The sequence below is a fragment of the Arachis ipaensis genome, chromosome B07, assembly GCF_000816755.2.
Source record: "Arachis ipaensis cultivar K30076 chromosome B07, Araip1.1, whole genome shotgun sequence".
Lineage (NCBI taxonomy): Eukaryota > Viridiplantae > Streptophyta > Magnoliopsida > Fabales > Fabaceae > Arachis > Arachis ipaensis.
In genome coordinates, this window is record NC_029791.2 from 2,811,506 (window position 1) to 2,834,685 (window position 23,180).

The 23,180-nt window shown below is 33.9% G+C and overlaps 2 protein-coding genes across 2 annotated transcripts; one reads left to right on the forward strand and one right to left on the reverse strand.

The window, feature by feature from the left end:
• Window positions 8,979–12,512, forward strand: LOC107606546 (AUGMIN subunit 4-like). The gene is made up of 13 exons (XM_016308598.2): window positions 8,979–9,154; window positions 9,238–9,285; window positions 9,411–9,530; window positions 9,861–10,211; window positions 10,299–10,404; window positions 10,514–10,562; window positions 10,764–10,857; window positions 11,010–11,081; window positions 11,155–11,213; window positions 11,472–11,540; window positions 11,627–11,678; window positions 12,002–12,079; window positions 12,207–12,512. Exons 1-13 carry the CDS (start codon window positions 9,035–9,037, stop codon window positions 12,270–12,272), a joined length of 1,284 nt encoding a protein of 427 aa, XP_016164084.1. The 5' UTR covers window positions 8,979–9,034; the 3' UTR covers window positions 12,273–12,512.
• LOC107606545 lies at window positions 12,957–23,180 on the reverse strand. The gene is given in 15 exon segments (XM_021106733.1): window positions 12,957–13,042; window positions 13,143–13,242; window positions 13,405–13,826; window positions 13,929–14,050; window positions 14,359–14,511; window positions 14,632–14,775; window positions 15,078–15,705; window positions 18,764–18,835; window positions 19,229–19,328; window positions 19,636–19,763; window positions 19,850–20,017; window positions 20,347–20,462; window positions 20,600–20,752; window positions 20,878–21,021; window positions 21,854–23,180. Coding segments are annotated over 15 exon segments (3,282 nt in total). The 5' UTR covers window positions 22,638–23,180; the 3' UTR covers window positions 12,957–12,994.

Below are 23,180 nucleotides of genomic sequence, written 5' to 3' on the forward strand. Positions count from 1 at the left end.
TACTAAATATTATTAGTAAAATTTTAAATTTTCCATTTAAAGAAGGCACTCTATACATAAAGGAGGTTAAAGATTTATGTTTGAATCGAGAGTTTACTCGAGGTATTTTTTTTGTTTATTTTTTTTAATTAGTTAACATGATGAAAAACCTTCTTAACTGAAAATAACTTCAATTTAGTTACACCTACCTCAAAATAAAGTGGGCTCTCAATCCAGTTTTATGATTTTCTAAATTACCAAATTATATTTTAAATTCAAAAAAAAATTGCAACCTAAACCCGCCATTTTCATCGTGGGCAGTTGTAAATCACCGTGATTACCGAGACAAAACAGCTTTGCTACGGCGGAAAGCTCAAAATCCTCAACGGCATATCACCATGGCGTCGTCATGGCTGCTATTTTATAACACGCATAAATACCCCAAAGCGCGGCAGGTATATAGACACAAAAGGTTCAACGAACAGTTTTGGAATTAAGCAGTACAAAGGGGAGGAAAGGAAAGGCAGGCTGAATTTGGGAATTATCTTGGGAGAGTGGGGTTGCTATAGGGCCCTATTTCCGTTGGCTTCTTGTTGAGATCCAGACTCATCGGGGCGAATAATACTATTATACTACTCCGTCTAGTTTCTATGTTTGGTTTCCTACAATTGGGCACCAGAGCTCTTGTTCTTGAAGCTTTGTGAGCCCTCTTTTTAATTATGCCATGGAGGATAGGATGAATACGTTAAAAGATGGCTAGTGAGGGTTGGTGGTGGAGCGAAAAGGGAAGAAACGACAAAGAGGGAAAGGGGTGGCCGCAAAAGGGAAGGGGATGGGTTATTGGCAAAAGGAGAAGGGAGGCGAGGCATAACAAGAAAGAGGGAAGAGTGGGAGTGGAGGGGAGGGGTGGGAGTGGTGGTGGATGGCAGCTGCAGATTAAGGGATATATAAAATAAGTATTTTATAATTAAGTTAGTATGTTTGAAATAAAGATTAACATATAGAAATTTTTGTACTTTCCATACATAACATATGTCTCCAAAAGGATTTTAATAATGAGTTTACATTTTCAATATATAATAAAGTAACTTTGGTCTTTCTAACCCCAGTTTAATATATGCATATTGGATCAACAATCTTCAAACTACAACACTTAACTCTAAAAGCAAAAACTAACACCGCAAACAATTTAATCAAAATAATAAAAGCTAAATTATTTTCCTTTTATAAGAAACTCGCAAGTCGCAATGGATGCAACCTTTCACGGCCTTTGACACACTCCAACGCTACTGTGCCGGCACTTGGACTTACTCAACCTCTTGAGTTAAGACCAAGTCAGCCTAACCCTCAATACTTAGCAAGAAAGCTAAGAACACAAGAGAACACAAGAGAAAGGAAGCTTTGGTGGAAAGAACACTTTATTACTCAAATGTTGGTTACAAATGATTCACTGTCCATAGTCGTCCTGTGAAGCGTGGATCTCGATCACTAATGATGCTTTTAGGCAATCCCCAATATTTCACCACATTCTTGAAGAATAGTCGTGCTGCCTCTTCTGCAGTGCAATCAATAGGGGCGGGTATAAAGGTAGCATACTTCGAAAATTGATCCACTACCACGAGAATAGATCCAAACCCCTCGGACTTTGGTAAGGTAGAGATGAAATCTAGAGAGACACTTTCCCACGGTCGCTCCGAAGGAGGCAGAGGTTCCAACAACTCACTTGGTGTCTTATTTTCAATCTTATCTTGTTGGCACACAAGACAAGTCTTCACATAGCTCTCCACTTCATCTCTCATTTGGGGCCAATAATAAGAAGATTCAATGAGTGCCAAGGTCCTTCGCTGACCTTGGTGACCAGCCCACTTGGTGTCGTGGCATTCTCTCACTAATTTTCTTCTTAGATTTTCCCATTTAGGGACGTATAGTCTTCTCCCTTTTGTGTAGAGAAGGTCGTTTTCTAACCAAAATCTTTTGGTCTTACCTTCTCTAGCCAACTCCACCAACTTCTTGGCTAATGGGTCGTGATGCAACCCTTCCTTGATGGTATGCACAATATCTCCTTCCACCATAGAAATGGCCGCCAACTCAGCCTTGCGACTCAACGCATCTGCTACCACATTAGTCTTGCCTGACTTGTATTCGAATTCGAAATCAAACTCAGCCAAGAAGTCTTGCCACCTAGCTTGTTTGGGGCTTAACTTCTTTTGAGTTTGGAAGTAGCTTGTAGCCACATTGTCTGTCTTGACGATGAAGTGTGAACCAAGCAAGTAGTGACGCTAAGTTCTCAGACAATGCACCACCGCGGTCATCTCCTTCTCTTGGACAGTGTATCGCCTCTCTGTATCATTCAACTTGCGACTCTCAAAGGCAATAGGATGTCCTTCTTGCATCAGAACTCCTCCAATAGCGTAGTCAGAAGCATCAGTGTGGACTTCAAATACCTTTGAGTAGTCGGGTAGTGCTAGTACTGGTCCTTCTGTGATAGCAGCCTTCAACTCATCAAAGACCTTTTGACACTCCTTTGACCATTCCCAAGAGTGATTCTTCTTGAGAAGATCAGTTAATGGTGCAGCCTTAGCGGAGTATCCCTTGATAAACCTCCGATAGTAATTAGCCAACCCAAGGAATGACCTCAATTCAGATACCTTGTTTGGCGGCTCCCACTCTTTGATAGCCTTCACCTTTCCTTGATCCATGCAGAGAGTTCCACCATTAATGATGTGTCCCAAGAAGTGGACTTCGTCCCTTGCAAATGAACACTTTTCCTTCTTCACATATAGGTTATTCTCTCGCAAGATCTTGAACACGGTTCGTAAGTGTTCTACATGTTCCTCCAAAGTATTGCTATAGACAACAATGTCATCCAAGTAGACCACTACAAACCGATCAAGGTAAGGTCGAAAGATCTCATTCATCAAGGTACAGAAGGTCGCAAGAGCGTTGGTCAAGCCAAAAGGCATCACCAACCACTCATACGATCCATACCTCGTGACACACGTGGTCTTAGGCTTATCACCATCGGCAATTCTCACTTGGTGATATCCTGACCTCAAATCTAGCTTTGAGAACCACTTGGCTCTACCAAGTTGATCAAACAAATCGGCTATCAAAGGAATGGGGTATTTGTTCTTGATGGTTACCTTGTTAAGTGCTCGATAGTCGATGCATAGTCTCAATGAACCATCATGCTTCTTTTGGAATAAGACTGGTGCGCCATAAGGTGCCTTCGATGGACGGATGAACCCAGCATCTAGCAAATCCTTGAGTTGCTTCTTCAACTCCTCGAGTTCTGGCGGTGCCATTCTATACGGTGTTGAGGCGGGCGGCTTTGCTCCTAACTCCAACAAGTACCTCTCCATTTGCCATAGGAAGTTCTCCACCTCGCGAGCGTCCCTTACGCCCTTGAACTCCTTTGGCTTGGGGAGATCAATCTTTGTCGTCTCCCTTATAATGGTTGGTCGAGATTTTGCCTCCTCGAACCAAACTCGAACTTCCTCAAATAGCTTTAAGGAATTCTCAAGCTTCTCTTCGATTTGGAGCATGCTTTCTTTGAAAGCATCTAGTTCTCCCAACACGTGAGCCTCGAGGGTCTCCTTGTCATGTTCTACCCTTTGGAACCACTCATCCATAGAGGATAGAACATTTTCCAACATAGAAACTCTTTCTTCTAAGAAGTTAGAGTCCTTACCTCTAGGCTCACTTGAAGAACGGACCTTCTTGCCTCCCCATTGAGAAAGAATAGTATCCCTTCCCCTTTGAGATTCAACATGCTCCATGGTGATACTAGAAGCCATTCCCACAAGCGACTTGTGCTCCCTCTCGAACCTTGCTCGGATACCAAATTGTCACGGCCTTGGACACACTCCAACGCTACCGTGCCGGCACTTGGACTTACTCAACCTCTTGAGCTAAGACCAAGTCAGCCTAACCCTCAATACTTAGCAAGAAAGCTAAGAACACAAGAGAACACAAGAGAAAGGAAGCTTTGGTGGAAAGAACACTTTATTACTCAAATGTTGGTTACAAATGATTCACACACCTTACACTAACTCTTACCTCCTATTTATAGCCATCCACCTCCTCAATGGATGGTTAAGATCAAATCTAATCAACGGTCCAGATTAATCATCCAGAACCTTCTTTACAAATATCTATCCTACCATAATTTTCCAATTGTTTCTAGATTATTCTATACCACTCTTTATACTTCTATATACATCTACACTCTTCTAGAATACTCTATGATCTTCTAGAGTCTTCTAGAACCTTCTAGGATATTCCAGGAACTTCTAGGACATTCTAGAACGTTCCAGAACCATCTAGAGCATTCTCAAATACTCTAGAAAACTCTACAAACACTGTTAAATTTAACCTTCTAAAATTTACCGTGACAAACCGCTTCTATCACTTAAATTGTGTATTATGAATAATAAAAGACTAAACATGAGCCCAGTAATGTTTTGATTTCTTATCAATTAGAATCTATTAGTAATGGACTAATGGAGGAACAGCCTAGAACCAACTCAACAACAAATAAAACAGGGTGCAAACTGCAAACATCAAGCTAGGAAATAAATAAAACAAAATAAAACCCAAAGAATTAGAAACACGAAGAATTAAATCAAACCACCAATACTCACAAACAAAAATTAAATATAAAATAAAATAAAATAATTAAAAATTTAATATATAAATTTCAAATATTCAAATTTAATCATTTTTAAACGAATAATTCATATTTTATTTTTAAAAATTCACAAAGTAAAAATTTTTTAAATAACTTTTAAATTCTAAATAAATAATCACCACACGCGCAATCAGCAATCCTCATCAATCAGCAACAGAAGTACAGAACAAGAACACTTTCAAAAATAATTTCTTATCATTCAAAACGACGAGAAAAACAAGAAAAATCAGAGAATCCAAAAACCAAAAAAATTAAACAATTAATCCAAACTCAGCAATCATACCACCACGGCACCACCAACTCCAACTCAGAACACAACAAACAGCAGAACTCACCCCAACTCAGAACACAACAAACAGAAAAAGAAACAGCAACTCAAGAATCAGATTTCAGTAACTCAGGAAAATTAACAAAATAAACAACCATAAATTGAAGCAAACATAGATTTGAATCATCAAAAAACAGAAACTCAAAATCATAAAAATTAACAAAAGAAAAAAAACTGAACAAGCAGAGCTACCGACGAAGGAGGAACCAAACTGACGTCGATGGAGGAATGGAACAGGCGGCGAGGAAGGATCGAAACTCAACTGACCAGCGATGGAGGAATCCAACCGACCGCGCTTCGATCTGCAAGTACACGACGATGAATACGACGACGATGTAGAGAAGACGACCACAAGCTTCGATCTGCAAGGCCAGATGCGACGACGTGGAGGAGAAGAGGATCGACGGCCAAAAACTTCGAGCTGGCCCTCTGTCTGTCACTGCCGGCGGCAAGACACCCTCTGGCTGACGAGAAGAGTTCGGCGACGGTGGAGGCGGTGGCTGCTGCTGCTGCTGGCTGAGAGAGAGAGGGGCTGCTGGCTGAGAAGGAGGGGCAGTGGATTAGGGTTTCTGGCTAAGAGAGGGGGACAGGGAAAGTATTTATAGGCTCAATTTTCTCCTTTTTGTTTTTTTAATTAAAAGTTAAAACTGAACATCGATAAAACCGAAAGGTTCTATCGATTTATGGGTTTATTGCCGGTTCAACCGAGTTTTTGCTTATTTTTTGTCAGATGATTTTTCACACCAATTGAATCGATTAAAAGATTGATTTTCGGTTAATTTAATCGAACCAATCAGTTGGATTCAATTTTTAGAATTATTTTAGAGTATTTTGTATATTTTGAAATTTAGCAAATGATTTGAGTAATTTCTCCGTAAGTTATTGTTATTCATGAGAGATACCTTATACTAATGAGTTAAAGAACTTAAAACCTCCACTGAAGAGGAGAGAGAGAGACACAAAGACAATAGAAAGTGTGTCTAAATGCTTTAGACTGGGCGTGTACACTCTTAATTAGGGGTGACAATATGTAAAGTATGGTAGAGTTTGGATGATTGGATCTAACCCTAAATTTATTTGTGGGTTGAGATTTTTATACAAATTTAACTCTATCTTATCTGTGAGTTGAGAATATCCTAACCCTAACCTTATTCGTTCTTAATTTGCGGAAAGGGTCATAACGATGCGACATTATTATATAACTTGATTATAATTTAAAATATAATTGATTTTTATGTAAAAAAAAATGTATTAAATTTTTAATTAATGATCTTCTCTTAGTAGTTAAGGATCTTTTGCATTTTTTGAGAGATCTACACAAACTATATTTATTTATTAATATTTTTTAGTAGATTGTATTCTATCATGTAATTTTGATAAACTATATTTATTTGTTGATATTTTTTAATAGATTGTATTCTATAGTGTAATTTTGAAGTTTTTTTTTAGTGTATTTAGAAAGAGAAAGTATTTGGAACCAATATTAATTGTGTACAATGTGTACAATAAATTTAAAAAAAAAAAAATTAAAATTAGTATTTAAATCAATTCATACTATATACGGTTATTTCTAATTTTACATTAACCTCCAATACACGTCCAAAACTCACCGTCATCTTCTCCGATTCTCACCTCGCGTCACTGAATTTCTCGCCGGCCATACCGAGGCCGCCGCATCCTCCCATCGACACCGTCTTCACCTCCGCCAGTCAGCTCGATGCTCCTCGCCCTCTGACACTTAGCCTAACATTGCTGTCGTTGTTTTCGTGCCTCTCTTCCGAACCGGATTCGCTTTCTCCCATTCCTTCAAGCCTCTTCTCACCGATGATACCACCATGCTCTTCTTCTTCTCCTTCGGATCCAAGCATGGTTAGCTTCTTTCATGATTTGAGCCCTATGCTTCACAACAGTGCCGCTTTTGTCATGACTAGTCCTTCATAATTATGTTTCACCATAATAATAGTTTCCTTTGTTCATTCATCTTCTTCTATTTTAATAGTCAATTTAGGATGGTCATTTTAGTAGGTATGCGGATGGTTGTTTTATTTTTATGTAGATGATTATTTTGATTGAATTGAGTTTAATTATATATAATTAAAATATGTTAGATATTCAATTCATTAGATATGCAGATGATTATTTTTATCCTTAAGTGGATGGTTATTTTTATTAAGGGTGAGTGGCGTGTGGCAAACCAAGTAACGACGGTGAAATGAGATGATTATTGATGAAGGTGTGGTAGCCACCGGTTGAAAAAGAATAGAGTATTGGAGGATTTCATATGGTTATTTTTTTGAAATAATTAACTGAATTTTTTAAAAATTTGAAATTTGAAATTTGATGTGAAATAACTGAATAAGAGTTTTTAAATTTATTATTTCGTGGATAATTTTTATTTTTAATTCATATTGAGCTAAATAAGTAGCCTATTGTACACATTATACAAATACCCCATTAGTTTTCTAACGGGACTCATTTAAAAATAATTAAATTATGCTTATTTTGCGAGAAGATACAAGATTGTTGGACATGCTTTAGTGTCTATTAATCAAATCATCAAATGGAAGCTATGTTGGTATTTCAAGGCAGTAGAGTTTTATGTTTGTGATGATAAAGGGAAAATATAAGAATTTAAATTCGCTGAACAAGTTGAACTACAAATATGATTCGAATTGGGGTTATTCGTTTTAAATTGATTTGCATGTAATGTAATGTGTGGTCAAATTGTTTTAACCTCTCTATGATAGCATGGAGTTTTAAACCTATTACTATTATTATTTGTGCCTTGTCGAACACTTTATGTCTATCAAGCCGCATTTTTAGAAATATAGATATGAAAAATAATAAGAGTTGAGAAAATTTTGGGATAGATTACGATCATTAGTTGTAATAGTAGTAAAAAAATATATTATTTACAGTCATTAATTTTGGTGGTTTATTTGGTGCATATCTATTATGTAGATAGAATCTTATAAAAGTTGGTAATGTCTCATTCATTATGAAATTATATTGGATAGTCTGTTTTTTGTTTGGAGGGAAAGAAAATTATACACTATTTCTTTCTATTTAATTTTTATCAAACTCAAAATAGACTTTATAGAGATATTAATTCATGCATTATTACATTATGTTAACTAATTTAACTATAAAATTTTACATATACAAATATCAAATTAAATTGCACAGTTATGTATAGCAATTAAACCTTTTTCCTAGATGAATTCACCGATTATAATGTTTTTGTCTTAATATATGGTAATATTTGGTGCAAAACAAAAAAAAGTTTCTTAAAAAATAAAAGGTATATATTGATATTACAAAAATAGTCCAAGAAAAAGAAAGGGTAAACCACTAAAAAAACACTCGAATAAATTAACGTTGATGACAAAAATAATCTGAAATAATTTTAAAATACGACAAAAATATTCAACATTAAATATATATTTCTTAAAATATGATTTAGACATTGAATTTTGATGCAATTTTTTACAAACATAATTAGAAAAATGAGATATTATTTTTTTTAAGATTTGGTGATTTTTTGCTAAGATAATAATATTTCATTTTTCTAATCATGTTTGTAAAAAATCGCATCAAAATTCAATTTCTAAAGTATTTTTTGAAAAATGCATATTTAATGTTAAATATTTTTGTCATATTTCAAAATTATTTGAGGATAATTTTGTCGATAGCAAAATTCGGATACATTTTTGTCAGCGTCAAAATTATTCGGATGTATTTTTGGTAATTTACCCAAAAAGAAAAACAAATACATTTTAGGGCAAGAAAAAAATTGTGAAGCTGATAAATGTATTTGGTGCACTAATAGTGAATTTTACGTAATCGTATAATTATATCCGTTTTTTTATTACCATTCAAATATAAAATATATTTATTTTTGTTAATGTGTCCGTATATAATTGGATGCACGCTTAAATTCTTTATTTTATCTGAATTTTTTATTGGAAGTTGGCGATGGAAGCTTGATTGAGAGAGTGACGTCTAACTCTTGAAATAAAAAAGAAGAAGAAGAAGAAATGGTGAAGGGACAAAACGCACCAAGCGAATTGAGACATGTTATTGATCAGCTGGAGCGTTACTGCATGGCACCCGATGGATCTCTCATGTCCATCAATGTTTACAACGATCTCCATCTTGTAATCATAATAATAATAATTCTCCTTCAAATTATGTGTTCATTGAATTCAATTTTGATTCTCATTAATTGAATTCTACGCAGGCAAGAGAGGAAATGTGCAGGGAGAGAATACGCTACCTGGAAGCCATGGTACAAAGTTACAATCAGCTTGTTTATGGACATGAAACTATTGATTTGATTAATTGCATGGCATGCTTAGTTTAAGAACAATTTTATTGTGTGATTGTTTTGATGTATTCATGCATTGATTGAAGGCAATATACTCCGAGGTGGTTGCAATGGTGGAAGAGTATCATGAATCATCGAGCTCCGGCGGAATAAGCGATTCTTCTGGTGGTCTTCATTCGCCACTTGGAACGATGAACTCATCTCAGGTTTTGTACAAAAATGCTATGTACTCACCAAAAATAAGTCACCAAATTAGCCATTATGTATTTTTGAATAAATACATGTGTTGTTTAAATAATTTTCAATGTGTATATTCCAATGCGTATTAAGTGGCTGATTTGGTAGCTGATTTTTGGTATACACATAGCATGATAGGGTTTCGTATTTGTTATGCTGCTAACTTCTTTTCCTTTTTGTTGGTTATAATCTTTGGTACATTACTATGTAAGGATTTGCATTATGTGTTTACATATTGTTGTTGGTTATGGCTTAGGTTGATTGATATAAACAAAAATTACATTTTCTCATTCTGTTAGGTGCATAAGACTTTAGAGCATCGGATGGCTGTGGCCGAGGCGGCTCAAAGATTGAGACTTCCACTTATTGCTGAAGATGGGAAACTTCATGAGCATGAAGATATTGAGAAGTTGAGTGTGGTGTCTAGAAGCTTCATTGATAGTAACAGTTCCAGTCCCAATGCCACCATCTATTCAAGCAATGCTGCAAATTATGCTACTCCAAGAAGCTCCATCAGTGGGGTTAATTCTGCATTCTCTGTTATAGTAGATTCGGCAGAACCAGGAATTTTTGGTGTCCCTGATCGCTTTTTGGGAATTACACCTGCTTATTTGTGGCAAAGTCAAATTCAAAAAACACCATCATCTGGGGTATACTTTTAGCATAATTTTAAATTTGAATTGAAATGTGTACTTTCATCATTGAAACCTAAAGAAAAGAAAAACAAAAATCTTTAGGATATGAGAGAATACTGCAAGTCTCTTTCCCGTGAGATAGACGATCGCCTGAAATTGAAATGTGATATGCTATTAAGTGCCTTTGTATTGGATGTCGACGAAAATAGTAAGTGTAATCTGCATATTATTATTCTAATTAATTGGGTGATGCTGATTCTTTACCTTGGTTTATCATTTTTAATATTTGCTAACTGATTCCTTGGTTCTTGATGTAGATTCTTTTTCATCTCCAAGTCTCAGAACGAGTTCTTTGCTTGCAGAAAGGTATGAACTAATTCCAGTAACGTAATCTTTAATTGTTTGAAAGTTCTTATTCACTTGTAACATGGAAAATTGTCATGTCATAGAGCAAATATTCATGTCTTTGTAATATGAAGTAGAGTTAAAGAGCATAGATAATTCCAGTTCTAATACTTTTGACTTTTGAATACATAGCTATTAACTGCAATGTCTCAATCTAAACAGGGTGAAGTCAATGATTGAACAGATTGAAAGAGAAGAAACAGCATTGCGAGAGAACCTTTATTCTGCATATAGAAAGTTTGCTGAATACTATAATGTACATGCATAGACACTGAGTATAATCACCTCCCTAAGAAATTGCACACGTTTTTTTTTTCTGCGTTTGCAAGTTGAGGCATTGCAATTTACATTCTTTTCCATCTCTTGCATCATCTTCACAATTTTACGTACTAAAACCTGTTTTAATAGGTCCTGGAGCAGATACTTGGGGTGATTATTGAACTATTTAATAATTTTAAGTTGGGACATCAACATGATTATGTGAGTATTTAACAAATTCCACTATAATTGCTAAGGGTGCATATTCTCGACTTACCCCCGATGTATTTGTTAGGATGAAGTGAAGAAGTCATGGCTCTGTCAAAGATGTGAGGCAATGGATGCAAAATTAAAGTTGGTTTTTTATCTGTTACCTTTGCTATGATTAATGTTTCTTAATAACTAAAATTCAAATCATATCTGTATTTTATTTTATTTTAAAAATGATTCGACTCTATATATCTGAAATTATAACAAAATTGTGAAGTCCAAATGTCAGTTGGTTTACGTCATATGCATCGTATATCTACTTCAAATGATCTTTAGCAGCATCTTTAAGTTTTTTCCAGATGACATTATCTGATAAAATTCATGTTTTCCATTGCATGTCAGGGTCTTAGAGCATTTTTTCCTTTATAAGACTTACAATGAAGAAACCGTACCTGCCCTATATAAGATAAGGTACAACCATTGAATCCTAAGTTTGTAAGTAGATCTGTTTTAGTTTTAATTTAGCTTTGTTTTTTCCTTACCCGTTTTCTTCTTAGGGAATATATTGTTGAGGCTACTAAAGAAGCTTCCGATACTTATAATAAAGCGGTATGTTTTTATGTTTCCTCATGCATGTCTTAGTATTGGTGATTAGTTATTATGATAGTAACACAAGAAAAGAATGAGCAATAATCATCTTCATCTTCTACTACTAGTATTATATTATTTTGAAAATGCGAAGGCAATGACAAGGTTGACAACTGACATTGTATCTGTTACATGAGACATGATCCAATTTCGTCTCTAGCTTCGAAGCAATTTCAGAATGTGGTTCTTGTTCCAGTTAATCAAGTGCAAATGTGTAATACTTATATGGTTATATTTATGGTTGTGATAATGTTTGTGTTTCTATATTTCATCCTTTTTAACAGTTTACTCGCCTGATGGAATACCAAGGTCTTGATGATGAATTTGAGGACATGGCAAGGGAGTATGAGGATATTTTAGAGGTGATCATATTTCTTTCCTTAATTTTTATTCTGTTTGTAAATGTAATGTTAGTTTTCTCTTTTATTTTTTTTAAGTTTGGCTTTGTTGAATTATTATTTATTCCTTATAATGATGATGTGTTTGCAGAAATTGGAAAATATGCAATGGACAATTCAACAAGTTGAGATGGATCTGAAATCATTTGCTAGATAACCAAAGCATAGAGTATAAGAGTCTAGTAACGAAGCTTGTGAAAAAATTAATAGTATTCCAGCCTCATGATTTTGCTAAATGAGGGGAAGCAAAATATATGTTGTAGTTAAGATTTTTTTGAGCTTTAGTAAACTTTTTATAGTTTATATTGCAACCTTGGCAAATGATTCGTTATTTACTTTTTTATTATATGAGGATGAATTTCATATCATAAGTAATAGAAAATGAAGTCCTTTTTAAACATTATTTCGTTAGGCTATTCTTTATTAGAAGTATTTTTCTAAGGGGAACTCTGATGTGACATTAACTTTTTTTCTAATACAATGTTGAAGTTACATTCCAATAAAAATGAATGAAGAAACCAAACAATTGGATGTAACAAATTTTCTATGCAGAGATATTTTGTGATTTAGAATAGGCATTGCCTTCTTGCTAGGTTACTCTAACTGCTCATCATCAACAACAAAATCTTATCCCACTAGGTAGAGTCGGTCATATGGATCAAATGATGTCATTGTGCCGTATCATGTATCATGTATCATGTCTGTAGTAAAATTGATCATACAAAGATCGTTCTAGCTTTCTCCACATATCCAAATCACCTGAGATGAGATTTCACAATCTTTTTAACAATGGGTGCTACTCCAACTTTCTATTCCAAAATCATTATTCCTTATTCTGTCAATACGAGTATGATTATTTGCATCTTCATTTTGGCCACTCTAACAGCTCATCATTGTACAAAATTCTTCATAGCTTATTCTACCATCCTGTGATACCACAAGATTAATAATATTGAGTTTAGTATAAGCTGAGGAACTATAATAGAATCTTATAGCAGCTCAATACAAAAAGATAAAATATGCATACATTATCTGTATCAATTTGAGATATTATTTCATTGATTGTGACTTCATCATTGGCACCAAATTCTGCCATGAGTGTGTTCAGATTATCTCTTGTAATAAACCTGTAATGAACCAGAGTAAATATGTCAATTCGGAGAAATACTTACATGTTTCTGAAGCCAAAAAAGCAAAAAAATTCAGAATATGTGACTGTAAAATCAAACTAAAATTATTATTCATGTGTTATATATTATTGGAAAAGAAATTAATGTAGAAAATCTTACCCACTCTTGTCTATATTAAAATATTGGAAGGCCTTGTTAAGGTTTTGATCTCTTTTTAATCTATGCCTGTGCATTGCAGCAGTGATGAACTCTATGCAGTCAAAAGTGCCATTTCTATCCATATCAACCTAAGATTTGACAATAAAATGTAATTAAAGATTTTGAAGACATATATAAAAAAATGAAGATAAACAGATTATAATAATAAATGATGCTATATCAATGATAAACTGATAACAGGTTGCAACACTTACAGCATCCATAATCTGCTTCGCTTCGGAATCAGTAAGCTTTGAACCAAGTTTTTGCATTCCTGTCTTCAGTTCTTCAGAGGTGATTGCACCATCATTATCAGTGTCCATATTTGCAAACATTGTCTTCAAACCTCGGACCTCTTCTTTAGAAAGATTTTGCGCAATAACCTACGCTTATTAGAAAATAAACAATAAAAGGAGTTAACTAACTCTTAGGCAATAAAGAATATGTTGGTTTCTTCATGCAGCTTGTGTGGTTGAACAACATACTTTGAGGGAAAGTTTCTTTAGCATATTCATTTCTCTGAATGCATTCATTCTGGAAAGGATTGCATTGTCCATTGGCTTGTGATGAGAAGAAGCCTTCACATTTTCTTTAATCCACTTGTGCTCTACAAGTCATAAAATCCAAATGATTCAATTAGTAGAGAAATTAAGTGCACTAAATAGGAAATTAAATCCTTAAGCATGCTAAAACCCTTCTATAAGTGATTTGAATGTCCAACTATCACACCCTTAGTTTATGTTTCTCAAGTGTCTTGTGACAATAGAAAATACCATTATGGAGGATAGAAACAAGATAGAATAGTCGTGTATATCGTTCATATCTTTGTATTTCTGTTCTAAAATAGTTACCAAATGCGGTCTTCATAAATTTCAAACAATAAAAGAATGTATATATATGCTAAAAATTACATACCTAGAACTTCAGCAGATGTAATGCGTTTCTCTGGATCAAGTGTGAGCATCTTAGACACAAGGTCTTTAGCATCCTTTGATATTCTTGGCCATGGATGACTTTCAAAATCGATACGGCCTAGTAGTATAGCTCTAAATATTCCCTCTTCTTTCTCTGCAGCACAGATTTTGTGTAAATGGAAAAGTTATTCAAGTCTAGAATGCAACAGAGAAAAGTTCAAGTGTTAGGCTCTAATACAAGGTGATGATTCCTAATGTGAAAGTCAAAGTTTACCTGCCCAAAATGGAGGCATACCACTGAGTAAGGCATACAATATAACTCCTGCACTCCATATATCTGCTTCCTTTCCATGTTTGCCTTTTAGAACTTCTGGAGCAATATAGTATGGACTCCCAAGAACATCAGCATATTTCTCTCCTGTATGAATTAATCAATGAAAGTTGATTACATATTCTAAGTTCAAGAAGATACTCTTATCATGTTTTTTGTTTTCATTTATCGTTTTCACTTTTTTCTTTACAGAATCTTGAAAAGATTAAACATTCATTGCATCGTCTTTAGGTTTTAATGCCGTCCTTTTTACTTGACTCTAATTCTTGTTTTCTATCCTATTTTGTTCGGTATCTTATAAACATTTATTTTTAGATGTTCAAATAACATTATTCTTTTCAGTATTTAACCAAATAGACTGAAAAACCAAACAAAAGATCAATTCTTACCTTGTTCAATGAAAGAGGCATGGCCAAAATCAATGGCCTTAAGAATTGCATCTTCACCCCTAGTAGAAAACATGAGATTCTCTGGTTTAAGGTCCCTATGCATAACACCCATGAAATGGCATTGATGAACAATGGTAACAATTTCTCTACACAATGAAGCAGCATCTCTTTCATTGTAATGACCCTTTTGCATAATCCTATGGAGAAGATGGCCACCTGAACATAGCTCCATAACAATATGAACATAAAGAGAATCCTCAAAAACACTTTTGAACTCAACAACATTTGGTTGGCCACTCAAATGCATCATAACTTGGATCTCCTTCTTTAAGGCATCCTTATAATCACCACCTCTGCTTAGAAGCTTCTTCTTTGAGATTGATTTGCATGCATATTGCAATCCACTTGATCTCTCAATGCACAAATGTGTCACACCACAATTGCCCCTCCCTAATTCCTTCCCAAAAGTGTAGAACTTACCAATGTGTTCAAATGGTATCCCAAGAATTGTTTCAGAACTTTCATCAAATGGGTAGGGTGCATATGCTTTTGCTTTTGCTTTTGAACTTTGGCTTTTACTTATACAAGCACCCATATACTTGAGAATGTTGAGATTATTGACTGTGATTTGTCACACAACAATTATAGCTGCAAAGAATTTGTAACTATGAGACTAATTTGATAATAACTTAATTACTATCTTAGAAAACATAGTTATGACATAAAAGCTATTTTGTCCTACATAATATTTCCAAAAATAAATGTTAAATTAAGATTTGGATTATGAGTCTAGAAATATTATTAATATATGGAAAATATTATTTATACATCAACACAGTGAACCATTGTAAAATAATCATTACAACTAAATAAGAGAATAGAAGTAGGATTGAAATTATGGAGGGAAAAAAATTAGTTAATGCCTCCTTAATAGAGCTGTCAAATAACAAATAATTGTGGACAGATATTATTTAATGAAAGAAAAGAATTAATTCAAATAACTAGTTTTAGTTGGTTTATTTATAGATTATGTATTTGTAATTTCCAGTTAAAACAATGTACATATTTAACTAGTGACAGCATTTTCTATTTTCCATTTTTGTCTTTGTTGTCTCTTAAGTCTTACGGCTAATTTTTTTTATATTGCAGGAGTGTGTGAGTTGTGTTTGGTTATGGTGTATAAAGGTATTAGACACAGGTGTGGGACAGGAGAAATCGGACCGTCCGAATTCTTTGTTAGAAAATTCGTTGACCATAAATCGGACCGTCTGATTAGTTTTTTTTTTTCTTAAAATCAAATCGGACCCTCCGTTTACACTTTTTGTTTTTTTTCTTAAACTGAAAACGGACCCTCGAATTACAATTTTTGTTTTTTTAATTTTTTCTTAAAATGAAAACGGACCCTTCGTTTTTAGAATTTTTTTTAAAAATCAAATCGGACCCTCCGAATTTTATTAAAAAAATTTTTTTTTGTAGATCCCCTCTAATCGGACCGTCTGAGTTCCTTGCTCTAAATCCCTCGGTCCGATTTCAGCCCCCTGACACCACATGCAGGGAAAACACCCCTATTCTCCATAACGCTATATCACCCCACACTTTTCTCCATATTAAAAATAAAAAGCGAAGTCTTACTAATGAATTGGATTCAATATATGAAATTATTTCTTATAGTGTTAATAATGTTGGGTTATTTGTGCTTTTCAAATTTTTCATTTCATAACATTCAATCAGTTACAAAATGAATTAATAATTAAACATAAATACTAACCATATCATATGAATAAGGAGAACAATTTATTTCTAATTGATACAAATGTCATATGTAACAATTTTCAGCTTAAAGAGTTGTTAGATCATCAACTAGTTTTTCATTTATTTATTTATTTATAATCAAGACTATCAACTAGAATCCATAACAATGAAATGATAAGAACCCATGAGAACTAAATCAATTGGAAAAAAAAAAAGAACAGAAAAAAAGAACATGAGATATAGTTGATAAAAAAAAAACTATGTATATATTAAACTAATGCTAACATTTTCATGACTCAAAAAAGAGAGAGAAAAAAATGGGAAAAGGAACTAACCTTCAATGTATACCTTTAAATGTTTCTCTAACTTGTACTTGATTAGCAATGATCAATTTTGAACTCTCAATAAACAAATGCAGACTTTGAAAATTGATTGCAATGTAAAAGACTAAAAGGAGATAGAAAATGTGACTTTATACAATATAAAAGGCAAGTGAACAAGAGAATGACAACGTCAACAATAAGAAAATGTGACTACATTAGGAAATATATAGGTTTCAATCTCTGAATATAGTAAAATAGGGTCTTCAAAATCAACATATTATAAATAGATTCAACACCAACTGTTCCAACAAACATTTTCATTTTCAATTTCATTTTTTTTTTTTTTGGTGACTCTTTTTCAATTTCATTTTTAAATTCATTATAAATAGTTAACGCGTCTTATTTTTGTTTAACTAAAATATCGGAAAAGAATGAAATCGCCATATGTCTAACTTGACTTTTTACTCAAAATTAGTCAAGTGATATGCTAAACTGTCTCCTTAAATGGTCTTAATTTTTGAATCCCAAAAACAAATAATTAAAATAAGTAACTCATAAAAGAGACAACAATAGTTTCTCAAATCTTATTAGTTGGATTTCTAATATTATGGTCTAAATATTAATAGAGTAAAGTATTGTTTTTGTCCTCAATGTTTGAGATAAATTCTATTTGTATCTCTAACGTTTAAATCGTCCTATTTGTATCCCTAACGTTTGTAAAAGTGATTCAATGTTATCCTACCGTCAATTACACAACATAAGCACTTTAGTTTGAGTTTTAAAAATCTCTTCTTGAAGTTAGAATACAAATGTTTGGGATAGAATCGATAATTTACTCTTAAAAATAGCTCATCAAATGTTGAAACTAATTCCTACAACATTTACATAATTTACTTTTCTAGGGACATAATTGAATCTAAACACAAATAGTGGATATAATATTAAAATCGAACACATCCAAGTGAGACCTAATTGAGAATGAATACATTCAAGTGAGAATAAATGAAAAATATAATCTGATTTGTTAGTATAATTGATAGTATGATAACATTGAATCACTTTTATAAACGTTAAGGATACAAATAGGACGATTTAAACGTTAGGGACACAAATAGGACTTACTCCAAACGTTGGGGACAAAAACGGTACTTTACTCATATTAATATCAAAAGATTTTATTTTATCTTTTTTATTCATGCTATAAACATTAGATAAAATTTTTTGATTCAACAAAATTTTATTTCAGGTGACTTTAGAAGTCACATCAAGCAACAAAAATACTAACTTTTGAAAAATCAATTTACTAGGTAAGAGTACCCTTTATTATTGCCCAAAACAAATTACATGAGAGATTAAAAAATAATGTTTTAAAGTGGAGAGGGAAAAAAAAAGAAACCAAAGATAGTTGATATCAGTCACTCAGGACATTGAAATTTTGAAACTCAAAAACAAATCTAAAATTTATAATCTTTACATGCCCTGTTAGATAATATTATTTATTTTTATTAAATATTGGAAAACCTTCTAAGAACATTATAAGTACATGATGCCTTTTCACTAGAGGGGTCCTAGCAGCTGCAGACTCTCAAAACTAGTGAAATTATTTCATTAGAATAGTTTGCCTTGATGAGTTGTTCCACTCCTCATCATTGTACAAAATTCTTCATAGTTGATTCTTCCATCCTGAAAAATAAAATAGAAGATTAATCTATTAATAATGTATAACTAAAATCTCATAAAATAAACTACTCCCTCCTTTTCAAAATTATTCGTCAATTTCGACAAAGTGATACATTAAAATATATCCACATCATCTACTTCGTCCAAATTGTCTGTTTATTTATTGTTTGATTGCTGACGATATCCCCAAATCCGATAGACCAGGGATTAATCATTCGCAAATCTAGGCTTCATTTAAGGGTTTGTCGCTGGCCACTGGATTGCTGCTTCACAAGGTAGGATTCGAACCTCCGACACTTACTTAAGCAAACGAGTGAACTAGCTACTCGACCAACTGTCTGTTATTTATTATGAATTGGAGGATGGAATTGCAACTCAATAAGAAAATAGGCATACATTATCTGTATCAACTTCAGATATGATTTCCCTGATTGTGGCTTCATCACCCATGCCATATTCTTTCATGGCTGATTCTAGTTCATCTCTTGTAATAAACCTGTGTCAATATTAAAGAAAATGCAATCAAGTTTGGAATATTCATCAATTGATACTTCATATGAAGCACAAATACTGCTATATGACACAAACATAACACAATACTGATTCAGAGATCCGACAATATTTAGAAATTACAAGATACAACGCGGCTTTACCAATTACCATAACATAAAAATTTGGTAAAATAATAAACAAGAAACTGTTAATTTTTTGCCTTACTTAAAAATATAGAAATGCACATGAAACTTCATTGACAGTGTCATACATCTAACATTCAAAGTTAAAATCAAGATAGATGGACTAACCCACTGTTGTCTTTATCAAAATATTGGAAGGCCTTGTAAAGATGCTCATCTCTTTCTAACCTATGTCTATGCATTGTAGCAGTGATGAATTCTATGTAGTCGATCGTGCCGTTTCCATCCACATCAGCCTGGTTTAAGGAATAAGAACGTAAGCTTAGAAGATTCAAAAGAAACAAAACAACAACAATAATAATAAACATTGTGAATTACTGACAGCATCCATCAACTGCCGCACTTCGGCTTCAGTGAGTTTCGATCCAAGTCGTTGCAATCCAGCCCTTAGTTCCTCATATGTGATTGAACCGCTATTGTCAGTGTCAATATTTGTAAACATTGACTTTAAACCTTGGATCTCTTCTTCAGAAAGATTTTCAGCTATGACCTAAAATTGTATCAAAATCTAGTCAGTTTTATCATTCCCAACTTAGACTTACATACCTCTACACTATAGTTTAGAAAGAGTGATGGGAGATGTCATAGCAAGAACACTAGAATGATATGTTTTATATTTCTCAATGTTTCATTCGACTTCTGATTTCATTGTCAGCATTTTGTACGTCTAGAATTTTGTGAAAGAAAAAATGAAAACAACAAAATCATATTTTCTGTTTCCATTTCTTATTTTCTTTTTTTTCCCCAATAATTTATAATTAGGGGTACTAAGTATGCCACTGAATACAATAAGAATCAAAGAACAATTAAAATACTTACCTTGAGTGCAAGTTTCTTTAGTTTATTCATTGCTCTAAATTGCTTCATTCTGGAAAGGACTGCACTGTCTATTGGCTTGTCAGAAGCATTTCCATCTTCTCTAATCCATGGGTGCTCTAATCATTCATACAATACATGGACTCAATTAGAAGAAAAAAGTAAAAATACTTCAACGGAGAAGATTCTTAAGGATGATGCTACAACTTATACATTCAATAATCAGCAATAGGAATGGGAAACAAGGTTAACCTACCAAGAACTTGAGCCGAAGTGATGCGTTTCTTTGGGTCCTGTGTAAGCATCTTACGAACGAGGTCCTTAGCACTATTTGATATGCTTGGCCATGGGGCGGTTTCGAAATCAATATGGCCTTCCAATATGGCATCAAATATTCCCTTTTCCATCTCTACATAACATTTTAATGAAACAAAGTCATCAAGCTCAATTTGTAATGGAGAACAGCGGAAAAGAAAATGATAGGCTCTAACACGAGATTATTATCCTGTTATTAATATCGAAGTCGCATTTTACCTGCCCAGAATGGAGGCACACCACTGAGTAAGATATATAATATAACTCCTGCACTCCATACATCTATTTCCTTTCCATATCTACGACGTAGAACTTCCGGGGCAACATAATAAGCGCTCCCAACTATATCACGATACACCTTGCCTAGAAAGAATTAGTTAGAAAGATAATTAATATATATTCCATTTCCAAGGTGGATAAATCTTACTATCTTATCAGACAAAACAAGTCCAGCTTTAGAAATATGAGAAAGTACAAAAACAAGGTGAATCACATTCTTGCAGAAAGATTATATCTGAACAGATATTGGTGGATTATGATGGAACTAAAATAAGTAAGAAACTTGTCATTTGAAAAGAAATGAAATTATGCACAAGATATTAACATTTGCTAATCATCTTGGGTTCAAGAATCTCGTTAAACCTAAGGATAGAATGCAAATAAAAATATAGAATCTGGTCAACTTGATCAATCAAGTGAAGTCACCATGAAGGACCACATCAATACTTTATGTGCTATCATACTTTAATTCTACTTTATACCATGTCTACCGTGCAAAAGTGCTACGGAAGCCAAAGGAAAAAGTTGATATCGTCACAAAGTCTTAAATATTCATCCTAATACATATTCAAAGTTAATTAATTTACATGTCCATATTTAAAGAAACATATATGCAAATCTTAGCATAAATTGGACAGCAAAGAAGTGTAACAAAGCAGGAGATTCAGGACTATTAATGACAAGTTTTGGCAACAAATTGACACAAACAATCCCGGTTAATTTTTTATCTGGAAGGTTGAACAATTTACAAAAATTTCCCACTCCCACAGCAAGGAAAATCACCAGATAAGTTTCAGACACACAATTACAGAACAGTACATGAGTATGGTAGAACAGTTCACTCTTTTTTCATGATTAAACTTATGAACCTAAAACTTTCAAAGAACCAATGTGTGAAACGGATAAAATTTTTTACCTTCATCAATGAATACCGACAGGCCGAAATCCGTGGCCTTGAGAAGTGCCTTGTCATCCTTACTGGACAACAAGAAATTCTCTGGCTTAAGATCCCTATGCATCACACCCATGAAATGGCAAATATGAACAACATTCACAATCTGTCTGCATATTGAAGCTGCAGCTCTTTCACTGTAATGTCCCTTTGCAATGATCCTATCAAAAAGCTCACCACCTGCACACAACTCCATGACAACATGAACTGAATGCTTGTCCTCATAAGCACCTTTGAATTCAACAATGTTTGCTTGTCCACTCAAATGCTGCATAATATGAATCTCCCTTTTTATATCCTCCTTATCAGATTTGCTAACAAGCTTCCTCTTTGAGATCGATTTACAAGCATATTGCAGGCCACTTGAATTCTCAGTGCAGAGATATGTCACACCAAATTGGCCTCTCCCCAATTCTTTTCCAAGGGTATAGTATTGCCTAACATCCTCTAATGGCTTCCCAAGAATTGTATCTGACCTGATAACAGGTTTTGGACTTGGAACAGGAACAGTGTTCTTGTTCCAATTGGCTTGAGGTGCAGCAGGTTTCTCAGGTATATTGTAAGGTTGCCGCTGTTGTTGTTGTTGTTGTTGTTGTTGTTGTTGTTGTTGTTGATGATGATGATGATGATGATGATGATGATGTGGGGGTGGAGGAGGGTTCTTTGATTGGTTCACATAGGGTTCATGTCCATGTCTGTAACCATTGTATTCATGTTCTGATCCTTTTTTACTCAAACAACCACCCATGATTGTGTCACAGAAACAGAAAGTAAAGATGGTTCAGACAATTCAACAAACACCACCAATACAATACTCGAAGCTGAATCAGTCAACGCATATAAAAAAAAGCCAGATGAGAATTCAACAAGACTATATAAACAGATGTTAATGAATATAATAATAAAGCTTTGGAATTGGATCAGGAACCTTGAAAATGAAGATAATAGAAGAGACCCCAGATAAGGAAAAGAGAAGAATATGCAGAAAAATTAAGCAAAGTCTGAAACTTTGATAATACTATGCAAAAGGGTATATGAGAAAATGGATCAGAGAATCTGGGTTTTTGTGAAAAGTTGGATGGGAATAAGGTACAAGCTGGTCAACTATTGAATTTGGATTTGGATTTGTATTACTGAGAAGTTTGATTTGAAGTGTTAAATGGTGCGACCACAACAAAGGTTAGAACTTTAGAATTTAGATAGAGAAAGAAGGTTCCTTGTAAGAGTCACAAATACACCCAAAGGACCGAATCAGAGATAGATGGAGACAACATGAACCACTTCGGTGTTT